The sequence below is a fragment of the Siniperca chuatsi genome, linkage group LG14 (assembly GCF_020085105.1).
Source record: "Siniperca chuatsi isolate FFG_IHB_CAS linkage group LG14, ASM2008510v1, whole genome shotgun sequence".
NCBI lineage: Eukaryota > Metazoa > Chordata > Actinopteri > Centrarchiformes > Sinipercidae > Siniperca > Siniperca chuatsi.
The window spans coordinates 20,841,463-20,863,063 of record NC_058055.1 but is presented as its reverse complement, the minus strand read 5'-3'; the positions used below and the strand labels follow the sequence as shown (position 1 = coordinate 20,863,063).

General features: G+C 40.3%; 1 protein-coding gene across 4 annotated transcripts in view; it reads right to left on the bottom strand.

Moving 5' to 3' along the window:
* The window catches only part of jade2 (jade family PHD finger 2), a 196,798-nt gene that overhangs the window by 123,502 nt on the left and 51,695 nt on the right, over positions 1-21,601 (bottom strand). For all 4 annotated transcript variants that reach the window (XM_044222722.1, XM_044222723.1, XM_044222721.1 and 1 more), the window contains one exon: positions 10,783-10,940. In XM_044222722.1, coding sequence (XP_044078657.1) covers positions 10,783-10,940 — 158 coding nt within the window. The remainder of the gene's footprint in view (positions 1-10,782; positions 10,941-21,601) is intronic.

Sequence of the window (21,601 nt, the reverse complement as noted above, 5' to 3'; positions counted from 1 at the left end):
AGGTGAAATGTTTAAATTTCCCAGGTTCCAGTCCCCAGGCTGAAGCCAGTATTTGCCCGCAAGCCTCCAGAGGTGAATGGGTTTAGCTGGAGTCTGACTCACCCGCTGGAACCAGAAAACCGGCTCGGTTCTGGCCAAAGCTCAGTCACTGTGGTCAGAGAGTCAGCCTGCCAGCCGGGCAGGCAACCAGTCATTCAGTCAGCCTGCCAGTTCTGACTTCTCTGACATTTCAATCAGGTCAGCCAGTCAGTCAGCAAGCCAGCCGGTCAGACAGTCAATACAGTCAAGCAGCTGGCCTAAAAATGTGGTCAAAGATGGACCACTCAGTGGTCAGTCATTCTGCCATTTGGTTAGATAATGGCCATTAGTACAAGAAGAAAGTTCACTCAGACTGCCAGATGTCAGTCATTGCAATCAGTCAGTAAACAAGGCAGCTTGTCTTTTATGTGATTAAGCTCCCGGTGACCCAGCCACATACTGTGGTAGTGAGAGGGCAGAGAATTTTCTTCTTATTTTCATTCAACCATTGACCCTTTACTCATCCATCCAGTCAGTCAGGGAAATGACTGTTCCGCCAGGCAGTCGACAAGCAAGCCACCCAGGCAAGTGGTCACTGTGGTCGGTCAGTCTGTCAGGCAGTGAGCCTTAAATGTGGTAAGCGACAGCCCCACTGACCCAGTCAAGTGGTGAAGAGGCAGAAAATGTGTGCTTGGATAATGGCAACGACTACAAGGTGATCTTACTTCCATATAGTTTTTCATTTAGTCTAGAAAAAAATAATTCAGCCAGGGAAGCAACCAGTCAGCCAAGTGGCAAGCAGTTCAACCAATGGGGCAGTCAAATAGATAGCTAGATAGATCGGTCAGCCATTCATTCATTCAGTCAATAAACCTGTCAGCCAGCAACCTGGTCAGTCACTCCGCCAGTCAATGACTCAATCAACCAGGCATGGTTTAGTCAGAAACGTTGTCTCCATTAACTGTGGTAAAAGATGTACCCAGTGACTCAAGGAACACGTCCAGAAATGAGAATGTATTATTATGTTGCTTTATTTGCAAATTATGGTTCCCCTCCAGCCTCAGTGGGAAGTTTATTAAGCCCCTTCCCTCAGCAAAGAGATCAAAAGCTATTTCTCACTATAACATGTTATTAGTGTTGTCATGTTGGGACCTACCAGACACAGGCGCAAGGGCCCAATTTGGCTCCTTAGCCCATACTTTAAGAAATATAGTTCTCATATTCACTTGCCCATGCAGCCAAAAGCAACCAAATCAGCCTGTGGTAAGGAATACACCCACTAACCCCTCAAAGAAATGTGGTGGTGAGTTAATGTGGGTGAATTTGGCCTTTGTTGTAACCCTGTGTTTGTTGTAACCCTTATGTAAGTCATCCAAGTCATTGCTTTGGTTAGTAAGATATCGGTTCATCTGTGTTCACATCATTAAGGAATCCAATTTGTACTTATAAAGTCATCAAGTCACTAAGTATCCCATCATTCAGTCAGCAATTGAGTAAAACATCTAGGAAAGCAGTCAGCAACTCAGCCAGATCTTATTCCCCCCTTGACCAATTTGACTTGATAAAACACTGATGCTGTGTCCTTAATCACCTCCTAATAATATATATATATTTACTATATATTAACTTTATAGTAGGGCTGCACGATATGGTAAAAAAAATCATATTGCGATTATTTTGGCAGATATTACGATTGCGATATGATTCACGGTTAGTGCGAATGATAATTTTTGCATTATAATTTTCATTTTGAAAAAGCTATTAAAATCATGATGATGTGACATTTGTTGGGGTCTGTACCAAACAAACATGTTTTCTTTCACCTGGAGAAAAGATAATGCTCCAACAAGGCTATTATGGGAGTAGATAAAATATGCCTGTTAATATTTGCCTGGATGCAGATCTGACAAAATGGTGGATATTGCGGATCAATGTCAGTTAACTGTGCCAGTAGGGGTTGCTACTAGCAACAGAACACCCAACTGAAACCAACTGCTGGTGGCAGAATATTGTACCCCCCAACAACAAAAAAAAGTAGTGGCCATGCCATTGAAATCTCAATTTACTGCTCACTATAGAGTCAACTATTGAGTGTTTATTATATAGGGAGTAGTGTGAATGAGCCCAACCAGGAAGATTGGCATATACAGAATTAGTGGTATACAGCAAATAATACAAAATGAAGCATACTAAAAGTATACTCAAGGACAGTAAAGAGTATTAAAGTGTATTAGTATACTAAGAAATACACCAGAAATATACAAGAACTGCCACAGGTTATTAAATGCCCATTTCAAGAAACCAAAACCTCCATAAATGACGAGACTGAGGCCTGTAGAAAGTCAACCACAAAAGTAAAAAAATAAATAACTTATTCATTAACCAATAACTAAATAAAACTAAAGAGCATGACGAGATGGAGGTCTGACTCCATGAGATTCCAGTTTCTAGTTACAGTGGGACAAACTAAACAAATATCATCCTTTATTGTTTCAGATTCTAGAGATTAATTTGTTTTAAACTGGCTTTTGAAATCTGTGAAATCTGCACACTTGATAAACAGCAGCAGGACAAAGATGATGTGTGTTTAACTCTTTCAGATAAGTCTGAGGTACAGTAAGCGTGATGCAAGTTGTATGGTTCCTTCTGCCAGACAGTAAATCATTAATTCATAGACTCTGAAATGTCTTCCATTCATCAAATCCATCTGTCCCATCACATATCTATTCAGTCTGCATGTCATCCATGTGGGAAGCAATTCCCAGAGCAACAGTTCAAAACATAGTACATGTATGTGCAAACTGTTAGCCCTCCATTCATCCATCTAATTAACGGCTGTCAGACATTTGTCAAGAGCCACAATACAATAGACTACCAACAAACATCAGTAGTGTGTGTGGAAGCCTTAGTCCATGTGCACCCACTGACCCTGTACAGTACATGATGAGGCTGATGATGCTGCTCTTAGTCATCTGAGTATCTGTTTTGGAAAGAGCAGCAGATTTCCAGATGTTGTTGTGGACATACTGATACATACAGACAGACACACTAAGATGAAATGTGTGTACATACAATATACGCTTAGGAACTTGTGCTCTCATAAAACGGAACATTCAACACTGGTGGAACGAGGCTGCAGCTGGGCCAGGCAGTTAAAATCCCTGAGGGTTCAGTCATCTAACCACCACTCTTTTCCTCCTTCCCTCGCTGTTTTCCTTGTGTTTTTAGCTTGTCATTGATGTACTTGCATCAGTGCTTCTGCCATGACCTTTAGCTGGCTATTTCTTTTCATCAAATACACTGAGGAGGAAAAACAAATGTCACATTTATTTATTTGTTCCTAACACTCTTTCTTCCAGTCAGGAAAAGTTACAGAATTTGATAATTTCTCCAAGGAAGAAAGGGAACATCAAAGACTTTTTCCCAGTGGCTGACTATGAAGGAATACACCTTTATGTCTTTTAAAAGTTTTTGCACACATAGATTGTGACTTTGACCTGTTTTTTTTTTTACTCCACTGGAGTCTAACTGTAGTGTAAAGCAGCTGAAAAACGACATTTAAAAATCAGGAAGGACAATTTTTAGGTCATGGCAGTGTTCTGAGTTACTTTATGAAAAGTCAAAGAAAGTCTTCTTCAAACAGATAATGAAAATAACACCAACGAGCCAACTGTGGCTTTCTGTGTCCCATGATTTCAATGAAAAGTGTTAACCATTTCAAAAAAGCTTTTTTACGCAAACAGGCGAACATAAAACCTTTATTAAACCCACAATTTGACAAGAGCATGGCTGAAGAAAAATAACCACCAATAGCTGAAAATGTCAAGGTATGATTTTTAAGCTTTAAATATAGCTGACGCTTTTCAATACTGCAGTACATGACATTTAGACTGTCCTCCATCTTCACTATCCAGCTATTTGTCCTTCTCTCAATCTCTCTATCCATCTTACTGCTGTCAGGCTCTCTTCAATCCATTATCTGCATGTGTGTGTGTATGTGTGTGTGTGAGACAGTCACTGAGTCATTAGTAGGCGATTAGCCTTCTGACCCACTGCTACAGTGTCTGACTTACCCATTGAAAGGGTGTGTGTGTTTGTGTGTGTGTGTGTGTCTCGAGCAAGAGCGCATGTTCGAACATTTGTATTTGTATATATAAACATAAACTACCTGCTTAATGAATAACAACCAATGATTTTACATGCTGTATGATGTTCCACAGAATGCATCTATTCAAATTATGCTGGCTGGCACTTCGTCTCTGTACCTGAATGCAAAGCTTGACATATGCACTTCGCCTCCCTAAAGCCCCATTCCAATTCAATCAGTTTTACTGGGGAAGGTCCAGGGCAATTATAATTTGTATCCAGTCTGAACCTGCCAAGTCCAGAAAGTACAAAAAAATTTCAACAAATTACTGAATGTTTTTTCAGCAGTACTCAGTTTGAACTGACATCTCTGTAATGTTATAATGTGTTCAGTATTTGGCAGCTGTCAGATTGTCAAAACACATGCAGGCTAATAGTCGAAATTGACTTTGGATCAGGTCTGCTGCTGTCTTTCAGTTGTGTTTGAGTTGCTATATTGATGCATGTATGCTTGCAGTTCTTGTACCAAAAAACTAAACACGTCTACAGGCCCCATCTGCAAGAATATCTGGCCAAATTGCTGGGATATAAACCATCAATAGATTAAGGGTTTTTCATCCTGTGGAGAATTTTCTAGGTTTACTCTGCATGACCTGTTGGATTGAATTTTTGTCTTTTGTTTTACTTTTCTTCTTCTTAATCTTCTTTTTTTTGTTGTTCTTGTTGTTCTGTAAATATTTGGAGTGCAAATGTATAAGTGTGTTATGTGTAGGTTGTTAAAGACAGAATAAAACCAAACTAAACTTGTTTGCCTGATCATGAGAAGTAATTTAACAGAAACAGATATATTTTCTGATGGTAAAAGGCCTTGTTACCTTATCAAGTAACAGTATCTACATCCTCTCTTAGCATTATCACCTTAGAGGGTTTAGAGAGCTGCTGGAAACCTGACCTACAGATATTCCACCACTGGGGATCACATGATGTGGGCCATTGTCCTGCAATCTCAAATTAACTTCACCACTGGCTGGCATTACATGTAACCACTAACTGTTGATTGTTTTCCCCTGAGTATCCTGACTAGTGACAACACATGTCAAAGAAAACTTTATCTGTCCCACTAGTGTTAATGGCTCTTTAGGATTGTTTGTCTGCACAAGACGTATAATTCAGATCTTTTATACTAAGACCTGAATTTAAATCAAGTGGCCTGCAGTGGACCTGCAGTTTAGCCAAAAAACAAACGTAGCCATTGGTGTAATCCATTCCAATTAATCCAACCAAGTCACTATCTCATCACATAAAGAAATTTCAGCTCTTTCACAGTGGTGGAAAGTAGATTTACCCCAGTACTCTACTTTAGTTTGGTACTTTTATGTCTTATTATGCACTCAAAAACTAGCAAAAGCAAAACTATCTTTTTGCGCCCTCTTATAGTTTGTCAATCAATCAATCAATACCTTTAAATATTACAAGTCTGTAAAACATTTGTATGCCAACCAAGCAGTTAAGCAGTTGAAGGTAACAATCTGCACAATCAATCTTTTTGTCCAGCAGTACAGAAACCACTTTGGTAAGGAGTCTCTCCATGTGACACTCCCCACAGCCACAGCTTTACACGCCATTCAGAAAGCCAACGTGTTCCGCCAAGCCACAAACAACGGGTTCACATTCACTGACTCGGCCACCAGTCCAAGGGGGGAAAAAATGAAGCAATAAATAAAATAACCGCTATCTCATTTCTTTTATTTTGTGAAAAGGCGCAGATCGTCTCATGTGTATGTGTAATTATTTCCCTCGCCGGCTCGGCGTTGTCACTGGGGACCGAGGCTGTCGAGTCGCTGCCAAAGCCCCATTCACTGTCTGCACATAGCCAGTGTTACGCAACGGCTAATTACTTCCACTCGGCCCCGACAAAACCATGGAGAGGGAGAGGGAAAGAGAAAAAGAGAGAAGGGAAAAAGGGGGGGAAGTGAGTGATAAAATAAAATAGACAGAGGGGAGGAGGGACAGCCAGAGAGGGGGACAAACAAGAGGAAAGTCAGGTAGGGAAAGAGAGAATTTATAAAAGGAGATGAAAAGCAGAGGGTGGAGAAAAAGATAGAGAAACAGGAGAGGAAAGAGAGAAAGAGGAGGAGGAGAATGAGGGAAACAGAAAGGGGGATAGAAAGTAAAGGACTAGAGAAGGACAGGGAGACAGAGAGGAAGGAGAGCTGAAGACTCCTCATCTTCCACCTCTCCCTGCGTCTCTCCTGCAGTGGTAAGGAGAAGCACAAAAAAAACAACATCAAACCATAATGACCTCTTCACCATCTGCCACAACAGTTTTACCGAAAATCATGCAGCAGCGGCCAAATATGGTCCAAAGAGAGAGAGACAAATGTGGAAGACGAGTGTTGTTAAAGCCAGACAGGGCCTGCAGCCCTTTTCCTCTCCAACAATTTTTGGAGATGATGTCATTATTCATAAAAAAAATAGAAAAAGAAAAATGTGTCTGCGCCTCCGGCTCAACTACAGCAAAAGTAAGAGGGGAAGGTGGGAGTGGAAGGAGGGAAGCCAGGGAAAGGGAGAGATGTAGAGATGAAGACATAGACACGTTTAAAAAAAGAAACAGGAGAGAGGAAACAGAGAGTTGGATCAGGACAAAAATAACTAATAGAAAAAGGAAAGAAACATGGCATAAATGGAGAGAGGGAGAGGGCAGGAGAGGGAAACAATAATTTTTCTTCTCAATTTACTCTTATATTTGGCTTAACAAAATCTCTTAAATATGAGCAAAATGTAAGATGAAAGCAGCATCCTGTTCACCTAGCAGTCAAAGATGCACCATGTAACCTTAAAGGAAAAATAACTAGATATAACGTATTGATTAGTGAGCTTCAGAGGTGGTGGGGGTGATGGGGATTAGCTGGGATAGCTGTTTCCCACTGTCTCCAGTTTTTGTGCTAAGCTAAGCTAACAGGCTGCTGGCTGTAGCTGAACAGATATGAGAGTGGAATCAATCTTCGCATCTAAATTTCTGCCGGAAAGCATATTTCCCAAAATGTCAAACTTTTGCTTTAACATTCCACCATCCAACCCACATTTCCTATTGCCTTCTCTCCTTCAACTTTCCAATAAAGAAAAATTATGTGTAAAAATGGAGTACTGCTGCACATCATATTAAGTGAGAATTTTTGAGGGGGGAAAAAAATGTAATCCCTACAAGTTTGTACTGATAACTTTTGTATTTTTTACTCTGCATGACATGTCCTCATTGCCTTTTTGTTACCCTCCTGTCTGTTGCAGAAGTTCAATCAACTTTGACCTTTTTTGCCAGTGACTTTTTAATGCACAACCAATGAGATGGCAGCACCCCGTGATGTTACCTGAAAATGACGAAAAGCTCAGTCTCTGTGTTTTTATAGTTCCCAGAACTATACACCACCACCTTAAGATTAGAGACCGACCAATATATTGGCTTATCGCAGATATATCGGTATACGGTATAAAGAAAATGTTTTCAAGCTAAGCAGCTTTCTGACATTTTTTAAAGTTTTGAAGCACTGATTTATGGTTATTAATGTATAAACTGAATCAAGATAGTTATTCTTAAAACAGATTTTTACTTCCTTCTTAAGCTCATTTCTTGCTTTTTTTTTACCTAGTATTGGAAAGACATTACTTCCCGTGTGGGAATAAGGTTTCCTACCACTAATTCTGCCCCACCACAGGGGCTCGTACGGGTAAAACTAAGGAAGTCTTAAGCATCGCTGGTGATTTCAGCCCAAACATTTCAAGGGGCAGAACGAGGAGAGGAAAAGAAAGAGGCAGAGAGAGGAAAGGAGTGGTTTCATGATGACAGACGACAATGAACAAACCGCTGTCAAACACTCTGACAGAGACCATCAGCTCAGTCACACTTACACTCAGCCCTCTTCTCCTCTATCTTCCCATCTATCCATCATCACTCCATTTCAGCATCACTGTATATCACTTCATCATTCTATCAGATATAAGATAGTTTATAAGCCCCCATTCATCCATCTATCCTTATCTATCTTTGCCATTGCTCTTTCTCTCCCAATCTGCTCATCTATCTCTCTGCCTCCAGGCTCTCTTCAATCTGTTTGCTCCATACTGTTTGTGTGTGTGTGTGTGTGTGTGTGTGTGTGTGTGTGTGTGTGTGTGTGTCACATATGTGCATCTACTGAGATATTAACCTATTAGACAATGTAAACAGTAAGGGTGACACATATCCTTTCAAATCTTTGAATCATAAAGATGATCCAGATGTTTTTTTGTATTTTCATCTCAATTATTTACGACCTTTGTCTTCTGCCCTCATTAAGACTCTGAGGAACTCATTCATTCTTCAGTCTTTGTTCAACTGCACATGTTGCAATTTGTCATTTTATATTTTTCTATTATGGAAACTCGATTTCTCTTCTCAAGTAAAACTGCTAATGCAAGCGTTTTCACTTGCTAGTCAAATATTCATTTCAGGTTCTCAGGTATGCCATTTTATTTGGCAACACTAGATTTGATTTACATTTTGTTTGTTTATTTGAAGTGTTTATTTTATGTAATTGGATCAGACTGGCCTCTCTTTTTTCAATTGCCCAGTTAGAGTTGCTACTAAGCATGGCAAAACTGTTTTTAGTTTTTACGACATAATCACCAACCAGCCCTTTTTTCTGCTGTTATGACCATAAAAAAATCAATTAAGCAATTTTTTTTAATCTTATTTAAAATGGACTGCCTGAAAGAACGTATGAATGGGGTTTTTTTACTTACAACACAGTGACTCTTTTCCACTCTAGTTCTTGAATTGATTAGAGAAAAAGGAAAAAAAAAAAGGACAAAATGCCTCCAAAATCATGAAACAGTGGAGCCAAGGCCTTAAACTCCAGTCAAGAGTGGAAATAAGAGAAACACTCATGTTAACGCGTATGAAAGAGGTGGAAAACATTTACCACAGTATACAACGTATCATGTTCGGCAGCGTTTTGGCTGTTTCATATGCAACAAAAATTTTACTTTGCTATGAAATCTTAGTTGAAGAATTTTTTACTTTTCGTTTACTTGTCTTTTTTGTCAAGAGTGAGCTCCCTCTGCATCTGGCTTTGTTAAGGCAGGCAAAAAAAAAAATGCTCATGGATACAGAACATTTGACTAAATCTCACATGACTGAATAATTTGTCCGTCTTCCGAAGAGAATGCATGTTTGTGTGTGTGTATGTGTGCGTGTGTGTGGCCTCCCAGTATGACATGTCTGTCTAACAGGCATTACCAGGCAGTCTGAGCATTTTCATTAGTTCCTAGAATGCCAAACAAACCACATGAGTATGTGAGGCAGCTGCAGTAGTACTAGAGAGCCACAACAACCTACTGGGGCAAGAGAGAGAGAAAGCCTAGACTAATCTACAGTATGAGAGTGAATATAAGTAGGTCGAAGTGCATGCACACATCTGCCTACCAGCTTGCTTCTGTGTGTGTGTTTGTGTACGAATGAGTTAGAGAGTAGAAAGCTGAGGGTAGATTTCTGCGCGTAGGTGTGTGTGTGCATGTATTCCATTAACAAATATATAATGCTAATAAGTGTAATTACATGCAGTTTAATAATGTAAAGGGTTCCCACACTTTTTATTTCAATTCAATGCCAAAGTTTTTTCCAAATTTCCAAAATGTTCAAGAATGTTTGACAGCTGTGTAAAAAAAATGTTGGATAATCTCAGCAAAAACTATTCTTTTTGGTATCTCAGCACTAGGGTTGGGCGATATGATGGTATATACTGAGCGACGGTAGAAATGTGACCACCGGTAGAGATTTGGCAATACCGTTTCCACCGCGGGAGCTATCCCTTAGTTATATTTGGGGTAGGCTATGTAGAAAAACAGGGCTGATCCAGCTTCCTCGCAAGGTAACGTGATTTGGGCTGCAGAACTGCTTACCACGTTCTCACGTGATGTGAGAGCAACATTTGGTGGCGGTAATGTACCTCTAAGCTGGTTTGTCAACTGCCGCATAAGAAGAGTGACAAAAAAAACATCGAGGAGGAAAGTGAAATTGTAAATACAGAGCAGGAGGAGTTGTTTTTGTTTGTATGGAAATTCCAAATTAAAGAAGAAAATAATCAAATGTGACAAAGTACGGTAGGGTTATTTTATTTCTTAAATTAATTTTCAGAACAATTACTGTATCGCGATATATACCGTTAACGTAATATAAAATTACATATAACGTGATACAAGATTTTGGCCATATCGCCCACCCCTACATCACATTTTTCGAAATTACTTCAGTAAATTCTGCTTTTAAGGTTGTATCAACTTTGTACCAGAAACTAAAATTTCACAAAATTTCATTGGCAGGTCACTGACAATTTGGCAATTTTCCAAAACAACTATTAGTCAGGGCAAACAAAAGTTCAAATCTCATAACTCTTCCAAGATCTTTGTGACTGTGGGAACTCTGCCAGTCTGTTTAGATGGTGGCATAATGTCTATGTGTGCTACAGCACACTGCAGCCAGAGGTTGAACTGCAAGTGAATCACTGTTAAACAGATTAAACTTTATGTTCTCCTTTACTTGATATCAAACTCCTGCATGAGTTGTTGGCTGTTTGTGTGTGTGTGTGTGTGTGTGTGTGTGTGTGTGTGTGTGTGTGTGTGTGTGTGTGTGTGTGTGTGTCCTACCTGACCACAGGCTCTGGTATGGCCTCCAGGCTAGCAGGGACCTGTACTCCCTTCTCCCACTCTTGTCTCCATGGGTCTGAGAGCACGTAGAAGTCGTCCGGGCCGAGCTGGGCCGAATCCGGTAGCTTCATGGCCGTGATGAAGTCGGTACGAAATACCTGCAAAGAAAACAAGGCAGGTAGAGGAGAGAAGAAGAAAGAAATGTTTGGTTAAATGGTCAAAAACAGTGAAGATATACACATCCACTCGGTTTGGGGTGTTCTACTTCTGAGCCTCTTTAGAAGGTGGGGTTGAGGTGAAGAGGAAGGAAGTGAGGAAATGGGAGAGAGATAAGGAAGCAAGGAAAGGAGGAAAAAGGACGAGGAGAAGGAAGGTGATACCTGTTAACTGTTGGCCTTATTAAAAAAGGAACCATAAACAACTTTCAGGCTGTTTTTGTGGCTCATCATTCATGAAAATTTTTCTTTTCATAACTCATTTTAACCCGCATATTGGCTCGTTGTCAGGGAGAATGGAGTCTTTAGACAGTTTTTACAACTTTCCATTATTGCTGCCTTTTGTCTTTCAGCAATAAACACATTTTAATTGTCTATCAGTGTCATTTCAATTCCGGTACTAGTCAAAATAAAACTGCACTCTTCTCTTCCACGATTCCACGACCAATTTTTTACAAAAAATTAGATATTGCAATCCATGTTGTCTTCATGCAGGCAGTCATCATTAGCTACTGGTAAAGGACGCAGCTTTTAATTTAAACAGACCGCTCATATGCAACTGCATGAAATGCAAAATTTAAGTTATGAAGGCAGACTGTTGTCAACCATTTTTTCCACCTCCAACCTCCAGCACGTCAGACCTTCAGTACAGTCTGTGATCTCAGACTGCTCATGATGAAGTCATTACTGATAAAAACAAACTGTCAGGCTCATGTACAATTCCATAGTTCAGTTTGACCATAAATCTGTTGTGGCCTTGAAATGATGCATTTTTTGCATTTCTGCCTCGACTGCTGCACTAAACGTTAATGTAACATTAGAACAGGTGAAGAACATGAAGAACAGATGTGGGAAGCCGTTGAGTAGCATCTGTCTGTTCTCCTGGATGTTTCAGTGGTCAGGGGACTGTGGATTTTCCTCTGCAGCTTTCCTGACCTTTTTGTAAAATTGTGTTACTTTTGGTTGCAAAGTGACGTAGGTGCTTTTAACTGTCATCATCGTCTCTGAATCCGGTTCCACACAGCAGACGTGTTTTTTTGGTTTGGTTTTTTACAAGTACAGCATTTTTGTCAGAACTAAGGATGGATAGATGTATTTGTTCTTCCTCACCATTGCTGGGTTTCCACGACTCTTATTTCGATTAATCGTGAAGCCCTAATTACAGTAAGGGACGAGATGCAGAGACAAATTTTTTTTACACTCTGTTATAAAAAGTGCTTGCAATACACAGTGCATCACATTGTAAGTGCAAATACAAACTCCAAGGGAACAACACAGAGCAGTTGAAGCCGACTGACAGGTGATACACATGTGACACCATCATCAGTAAGTGACGTTGCATTAGATGAAGTTGATAGGAAAGGATGTCTCATGTCATTACAAACGGGTTTCCCCTGTCCTCACATCTTATTATTTTTCTTAAATGTCCCCTCATTTCCCTGATGAGGAGACATTTTAAGACAAATGAGAAGCAGCTACTGATGAGGAGGAAGAGGAAGGAGGAAGAAGCGAGGGAAGGACTGATAAGCTGTTGATAAGTGTTGTGGTCATGGTAACCATTAACCAAATTGTTGATATTAACCTGGAGACCTTTACAGGTTAACAGCAACTACATACAACACATGTATATGTATTGAATATATAATTATTAAAAGAGTATGCATGTTGGAGGATTCTGTAAAAACAAACAAGGTGTGCTTGTGTGTGATGCAGTGTTTTGAAGACCTGAGGGAGTGGGTGTATTCAAGCTAGGGCTGTACATATATCATTTCAACATTGGCATCACGATGTGCGCGTGTGCAATAGTCACATTGCAGGACGCGCGATGTCAAGTAAGGCAAATTAACTCAAACACGTCATTGCTGCTTGATACAAAAGGAAAACTTGCATGCGGCTGAGGATGGTATAACTCTCAAACTCAAGCAACAAACAGATTTATTTATATGCCGGCAACATGTAGGAAGTTTTGTGTGTGTATTGTGTGTGTTTAGCGTTTCTTACATTAGGGCACAGACTAGCCCCGTGATACGCAGATTCTGCGTGCACAGCGATCAGTTCGCTATGTGCTCTGGTGAAGAGGTGCACTTGATCAGTTTATCAAACAACCAAAGCAGGCCCCACTAGTTGCCTACCACACTCTGAAAATGAGCGCTGTCTGTTTATCTTCTACCATGCAGATTAAGCATACATTCGAACATTGTTAGAAATGGTAATTACATGTAAATAACACAACTGCGAAACATAAGTCCATTTGTAATGTTTATTGAGAAACATGTTGTTTTTCCCAGAGACCTCCACCTGTTCTCTCTCCACTTGTCAATGCTGGTGTCAGAGTCGCATACAAGCTGATTTCTGGAGGGGTGGCAGAGGGCTGAACCAAGTGTGGCAGAAGTAGAAGGGGGGTTTTGCTTTGTTAGAAGAGGATAGACTTTTGAAGTAACCAAATGATGGAAATTATGATTAAGTGTATATCTGTACATGAATAACACACTGTATCTATCTTGTGAAATGTCCTGTATTTTTTCATATGGCAATATATATATCGCAAAAAAAGATATCACAATGTCATTTTGTTTTCTAATATTGTGCAGCCCTAATTCAACAATCATTCTCTCTCTCTCTCTCTCTCTCTCTCTCTCTCTCTCTCTCTCTCTCTCTCTCTCTCTCTCTCTCTCTCTCTCTCTCTCTCTCTCTCTCTCTCTCTCTCTCTCTCTCTCTCACAAACACACACACACACACACACACACACACAGTCTCTCTCTCTCTGTCTGCTCTAACAGGGACCTGAAGCAATGATATAATCAGTCATAAAGTCAAGGACATCAGCCAAGAACACACACACGTAAACACACAAACCCACACCCAAGCAACACACACACACACACACACACGGCAGTGCAAAATCAACCGTATGACTTCACTCTACATTTTATCATTACTTTCTAAGCCTCCTTATCCCTGCTTTATTTGCTTTTCTCTTCCATCCTACTCCCTCACTCCAACCCTCGGTCTCTCCATTAACCTCTCCATTTTACCTCCTCCCATCCCTCCTCATTCTCTCACTCAGTCCCCTAATGTGGATTTTTTTTTCCTTCTTTATTTTTACCTAAAAGACACAAAGCAGAAAAAGTCAAAGAGACTTGTGAGAAGAAAAACATGGTAATAAGAGAGAAATAGAAGCGGGAGCGCTGGAAGCAGGGAGTGAGATAAAATGAGCAGTTGAGAGAAAACTAAAAAATTATGAAGAGAAATCTTGACCACCCCTACTTTCCTGAAACTGACAATATTGTTGTAAATAAAAAGTGTATGTGACAAATAGCAATGTAAACATTAAATATGTCTCATGAAGAAGCGGCATTGTGACCAGAAGATAAATCTGGGTAGGAAAGGCTAGAGAGCAGAAAAAGAGACTGAATTATAAAGAGATATAAAGAGAGTGTGTTAACAGGGAAGATGCAGCAAGAGAAGCAATAATATGCCATCTATTTGCCTTGACTCTCAGAGGAGCTGATCTTTCAGACTGGACTGCTGAAAAGAAATGACTGTTGAGGAGAGAAGAGAGGATAGTGATGTAGGAGGACAGAGGGTGAAGAAGAAGAGGAGAATGATGTTCAACTAAGTGAAGAGAGAGGAGGGAGGACAAGATCAGGAGAAAGGAGAAACAGAAGAAAAACACCAAGTATGAGAGGAATAAGAGAGAGAGTGAGAGGGAGAGAAAGGGAAAAAAGGGAGTGATATTAATGTAAGTGGAAAGAGAGATGAAAGACAAGGAAAGACAAAGATGAGACTGGTGTGTGTGTGTGTGTGTGTGTGTGTGTGTATGTGTGTGCGTGTGTGTCACAGAGCAGTATATAAAAAGGCCATATGTAAAAAGCAGAATCCTTGCTTCTGCTGCTTGGCTGCGTCCACTGTCTGCAAGCCAGCACAAATAAATAATGCAATGGAGCAAGGGGCCGCGCGTGTGTGTATACAACTGCAAGTGTGCGTGTAACTGTGTGTGCGTATTTGTTTATGTACAACCCAATGTTAATGTCCATGTGTGTGTTCAAGCTTTGCCTGTGTGTGTTTCTCCACAACTGTGTGCATTTGTGTGGGTGTGGGTGTGCAACTAACTGTTTTTATGTGCGTGAATAAGTGTGTGCGTGACTGAGTATTTAAAAATGTTTGTGCGTGCCAAGGCCATGATGAATCTTGCCATCCCCTGCAGCAATACGAGAGGAGGACAGACAGAGACTGAGGGTGATCCACTCTTCCTTAATCTTTTTCTTTTTCCCCCTCTATCTGTCTCTTTCTCCCCTTCCGCTGACATTCTCTCACTTTTCCTTCATACTCCTAACCAGTGAGGAGAAGAGCAGAAGAAAGGTAAAAGAGGTAAGGAGAGGAAAAGGGATAAGAGGAGAAAAGAAGGGACGGAAATGGAGTAGAGGAAAGGGGAGGGAAAGGGAGAAGAGGAGGGAAGAAGGGAGGAAAAAGAAGACGAGGAGAGAAGACAAAAAGGGAGGACAGGAGAGGAGTGAAAGGAAATGAATGAAAGGAAAAAGCTGTATAAGAGAGAAGTAGGAAAGAAGACTGTGGGAAGAAGGAGGATGGGAGAGGAGAGGAAAGAAAACAAAGAGATGAGAGGCAAAGGGAGAAGAAAAGAGAAGAAGAGACGGGAGGATATGAGAAGTGAGGAGAGGAAAGGAGGAGGGGAGAAAAAAAGGGAGGAAAAAGAGGAGAGGATAGAAGCGAGACACGGGAGAAAAAAAATAAGGAGACAAGACGTAAAGGAGGAAAAGAGAAGAGAGGAAAGGAGAAGAGAGGAAAAGGGAGAAGGAGGAGAGGAGAAGAAAGAGAGACAAAAAAAGACAGTAGAGAAGAGAGGAAAAGGGAAAAGAGAAGAGGAGATTAGAGGTGAGGAGAGCAGAGGGGAAAGGAGAAAAGGAGGAGGAGAGGATCTCAGTATATCAGTTTTATTACTGTGTGTTTGTACAGGAATGACTGCGGCTAATTAATGTCTAGGAAACACTATTACAAGCTCCTGCAGTTTTATGTGCAGCCTTGTTTCTCTCTCTGCCTCCCTTTCTCTCTCTCCAGCTCATCTCCATCCTGCTCTTCTTCTCATCCACCACCCGCCCTCTTCGTCTTTCTGCTCTTTTTGTGACAGACAGTTGGGAGTCACCCAGCCTCAGTGCTGGATGACAGGCAGACAGATGGAAAAGGAACATTATAAAAAGATGAGACGACCAGGTAGACAGGCGGAAAGTCAGACAGGGAGAGGGCAGACGAGCAGTTGCTGTTTCCAAACGGTCAAGCAAATTTTACGCAAAATATAAAATGCAAATGAGGTGCATTTCCCTCAGCTTTTAGAGGCAAAAAACACATTCAGTAAAAAAAATGGAAAAAAACAGAGTCCTTCAAGAGCTGATTAGATTTGAGTAACTTGTTTGTCTTCTGCAGAGTCAGTTAATGTTAATGTCAGTTGTATTTCATGCAAAGACAAAAACAAAGAAATGCATTTGGCTTTATTATAAAAGGAGCAACTAATGAAGAGTTATGTGCGGGAGTGACAGTACAAATGTCCTTTCTGGCTGGTTTTGGAGACTGCTGTGCAATGAGCCTGGATGGAAACTCAGTAATCACTCAAAATGTGCATTTCTTTTTCCATTTATTACATGATTTATTTACTGCTGGAAAGATTTTCCACATCGATTAACTTTAATAACTTTGTTTTGAGGACATGTGATTGAATTTTGCCATTTCCACTCAGCTTTCCAAATTTGATAAATCATAATTTGCAAATGAAAGTATTGAGTGGATGCCCAACTCCAACAGAAGAGGGAATGATACAGTAAATTTCCGACAGATAGACAGACAATCCCTGTTAGCATGCAATTCATTCATGTCATTGCCATCATCCTTTGTATTCAGCTGCTTGCGGCCATTACAGTGCATTACTCATCAAGTGTTGTTTACATATTTTATTTAATTTTTCTGATGCAACAAGGTGAAAACACCTAATTATTTGCTAATAATGCAGTGGTGAGGGCAATAGCTTAATTTACTCTTTCTACAATTATCTACACACTCAGAGGCATCGTCTGCATCTGCTGCTCTCTTCTGTGCAGCTTCCGTATGTCTGAAAAGCTGGGGCATTTAGTTTGCGAAGAAAACTCAAAATTATAACTTTCTCTCCAAACTATGATTCAGCAACAATCAAATTATTTAGTTTCTGCCTGTAGAGAGCCTGTGCTGCCTCATTTCCCCAAATGTGACAGGCTGCCATGCTGCAAACGTTGTGCTCATTTTGCATTTCGATAACTCAAGTTGAATTTTTTTGTTCCGTCATTAGTTTGGTTTGCATCACAAGCTATCCACTCACACAGTGCAGAGTGATCGATGCTCTCACTGAAGCTGGATAGATGAGATTCACCTGCTCTAGTTCGACATTACTGTGAGAGCAGGAAAATACACACACACAGAATACTACTGTTGTATACACACACACACACACACACACACACACACACAGAGCAGAACATGGTCAAACAAACACAACTAGTCTCTCTCACACAGTCAAACACAATGGCACAGCTTTACACAAATACACACATGCGCATGCACACACACACACACACACACACACACACACACACACACACACACTTTCCTCTGGCCAGTCAGTGAGTCAGTAGGTCAGTATGCTATGCTGAGTTATGGGCTGTATGCATGCAGGGCTCTCATTAAGTCCAATCTAGATCGGGACCTATGACATGAGCAGGAGCAGGGTCTGGGGATTGTGTGTGTGTGTGTGTGTGTGTGTGTGTGTGTGTGTGTGTGTGTGTGTGTGTGTGTGTGTGTGTGTACTGGTAGGGGCTGACAGCCTGACAGGCATTAATAATCACATTCGAAAACATGGGCATACATGGGAGAGAACTGTGTTTAAGAATTCCTGTCTGAGAACTTTTCATGGAACTATTTTAATACTGTTAGAACAACTACTACCACTACTTTAACCTCTACTACTACTTTCATTACTAAAATGACGACTACGACTATAGTAAGTAAGTTTTAATAAAGAGACTTCTAAGAGGACATATGACTATACTGCTAATATTGCAACAACTATGGCGACAACTGCTAATACTCCTACTAATAGTGCTGCCGTTGTGAACCATTATTACCATTACAAACACTATTTTTATTTCTATAAAAACATTTACAGTTGATGCTACTACCACTACTACTCAAGTTTCAAATATGACTATTACCATGACGACGACTGCTACTACTAATACTGCAGCTGCTTCCAGTAATACTACACTTATTGCTGCTGCTGATGGTGCAACTAGTACAAAGAATGTGTGCTACCACTACTGCTAGTTAGTTAGTTACTTATTTTATTTACTGTGTCATGCACATACAAATTCCTAGCCTACATGGACTTAAGCCACCAAGAAAACGTTACAGTGGTGAAACATTTGTCAGATAGCTTCTTACATTAAGATAACTTCTTATATATAACATTGCAATGCAAACAACACTTTGTCTCCCGTTACAAACTCTATAAATACAATCTGCCACAAAAAGGTTCCTATTGCCACTACTAGTAATGGTAATAGTGCAATCGTAATAGTAACAGTGACATCATAATAATCATCAGTAGTAGAGGTTAAAGTAGTGATCATAATAATAATAACAACAACATTTATTTATGTAGCACTTTTCTAAACAAAGTAACAAATTACTTTACAGTAAAACAACTCCAATATGCTTCATGAGAATTCAAGGCCAGGAAAATTTTAAGTGTAACTTCACCTCCAAATTCTGCTAGCTCTCTCCCTCCCAACATATTTAAAAGGACTCCAGGACAAACACTGTAGGGGGCGGGGCTTTGTGTTTGCTACGGTAGGTAAGGAGACACCGACCAGAGTGAGCGACAGAACAGCTAACCAGCCATGAGCAGCTGCTGTCAGACTCTCTGTATCCACGCTGGAAACACACTGGAGCTTTGACAGTCAGAAGCACATTCATGGCCCTTTGTAAAAGTTTCTGTGTGGTAACTGTGTTGTAGCTGAGCTAACGTTAGCGGCTCAGAGAGGCTCTCCGGTGAGTGTGTGTGTCTGTGTGGGAGTGTCAGTACATAGCTGTAGCCCTGCTGTTTATCATGGGATTATCACCTAGGGAAACGGTGCAGTCCGGTGGCGCTTCTACAGCCGTCAAAAGCACAAGTCTGAACCATTGTGCCAAAATTGAAAAATACTAAGAAGAGGGTTAGCAAAAACTAGCATAAGCTCTTGTGAATGATGCATCATGATCTACATATATTTGAAGTGCGGATTCACAGTCTCCCACTCAAAGGCAGGGGAAGATGGGTCGGCCACATCTTATTAGAGGGCGTTAACATTCTAATTTAATATAAATGTCATGACGTAAATTTGTCCGAAACGGTCAACACTATGTCAGCACTGGCCTTGCAAGTTACAGGGTGATTTAAAAACAGCAGATGCCGTGTTTTTTCATACATTTGATAAGAATGTCAATATTAACTCCAGCATTGATGTTTCATCACAGTACAGCCATATCATTTCGTTTACAACTCAAAAAACACGCTGAAGTGTGCAGTACCTCTTTAAGAGTTTAACATTGTTTCTACTGTCCCCAAACTGATGCTATTCCTACCACTTCTCTGTATACTAGTATAGGTACTTCTTCTACCACTAACAGTGTTATAACTGCCACTAGAAATACTTCTGCTGCTTCTGCAACTACTACCACTACTCATCCCACCACAAATACTAATACTATGCTGGCAACACTACCACTACTTACTGCTACTGTTGCCAAAGCTACCAATAAGACTATAACTACTGTATAGCTGCAGGTGCTGCAGCTACTGACATTTCTGCAAGTACTACCACTGGTACAAAGTAATTATATTTTATACAGCATTAGTGAGTCACAAAGAAAATATAAACGGCCAATAAGTATAGATAGAAAATACAAAATCTATAATGGCTTTAAGAACTGGGCAGGGTATTCAAACCTGAACTCTTCCAGGAACAATCCTCACCTTAACTATAAAGCTTCTGCAAGCTCTGATTCAGCTTGTTTGTATGCTATATGAGGCAGTTTATTGAGTCTTATTTCTGGGACTGACTCGTATCTCCATCTGTGGAGCAGTGATAGATTAGCACTGTCTGATTCCCCCTGAGCCGAAAAGAACAGAAACCACAGAGGATGACTGCTAAAAGCTGACATGTCAAACCAGGAAATACACTCTCACTCGGGCAGATAGAGATACACACAGGCATGTTCACAGTGACACCAAAGCAGAAACACACATTCACACAAACACAGACACAAATACACAGATAAACAGTACTGACACAACTAAACACACCTATACAAGGGAAGAAACACACACATAAACACAGACATGCACAAGCATGTATATATGGTCACACACAAATGCATTTAACACAAAAGCACACACTTCAAGAGTGTAGAGACACACTCATACATGCATATACAGTGCACACACTCACACAGGTGAACGCCAAGCCCAGCCTCACACTTACACAGTAGACCTTGTTATTATGTATTGCTGAGCCAGTTTCCTTGATGCACAGTGACAAAGTGCTTTAAGTGCTTTTAAAGGTCAGCTGACATCGCACATTATCGTTAGACTCGCTGGTTATCTTGAAAAACAATCAGCATTGTTCATATCTGTCTTTGAAAGGGATGAATGATAGAAACAGAAGGAGAGGGAGCATGCACTGTCTTTCACTTCTTATCCCGCTGTTATTATTAGACTGCTAAACTCTGCCAGGGCCTTCTTTACTGTGATTATGGGTGCAATAGTGGTGCGATAGTTATCAGCACCCCATAAGGTGCAAAGGACTCATAAGAGCAGCATGAGTCCAGCTCAACGTAGTGAATGCACAATGAATTAGTGCCTTATATCATGTTATTGACCAAAAATAGCCTAACTTCAATTTTGCAGAAAATTTGATTAAATCATAGCAACAATCGTCTAAATAAGGCAACATAAATCAAACGTAACATAAGCTACTACCACGCCACCATAGTTTTGTGTTTATTGCCAAAGGGTCATACATGACTCAAAAGCAGTATTAAACTACAGCCAAAGCTGCATAATCATAATTCTAAACTGAATCAAAATAATAAGATTCAAGTGAAAATACAGAAGGATTTATCTAAAAGTGATGAAGAAAAGGGGTTGGGGTGGCTTCCCATTTATTGATAGTATGAATCAAAATTTCTGCAAAGACGAAACATTTTAAACTTCAAACATTTTAAAAGGAAATTAAATATTGAGCATTCACAAACTTTTTATAATCACCACAGGCACAGTCCCTGATTTATTCTGATATTCCTGATAAGATTCTGATGAAAGTTCTGAAACTACAAATCAGTGGTTCCCAAAGTGGATGCCATGGCACCCTGGAGTGCCTTAAGGATGGGCCAAGGGTGTCACAGGATTTGATGACATTTGTTACTGTATATTTTTCACAAGCTTTCACCATAAAAAAACGAGGCAACAATTACATAAACATTATTGTATTACGTTTTCAAATATATCAAAACTGAAGAAATTCACC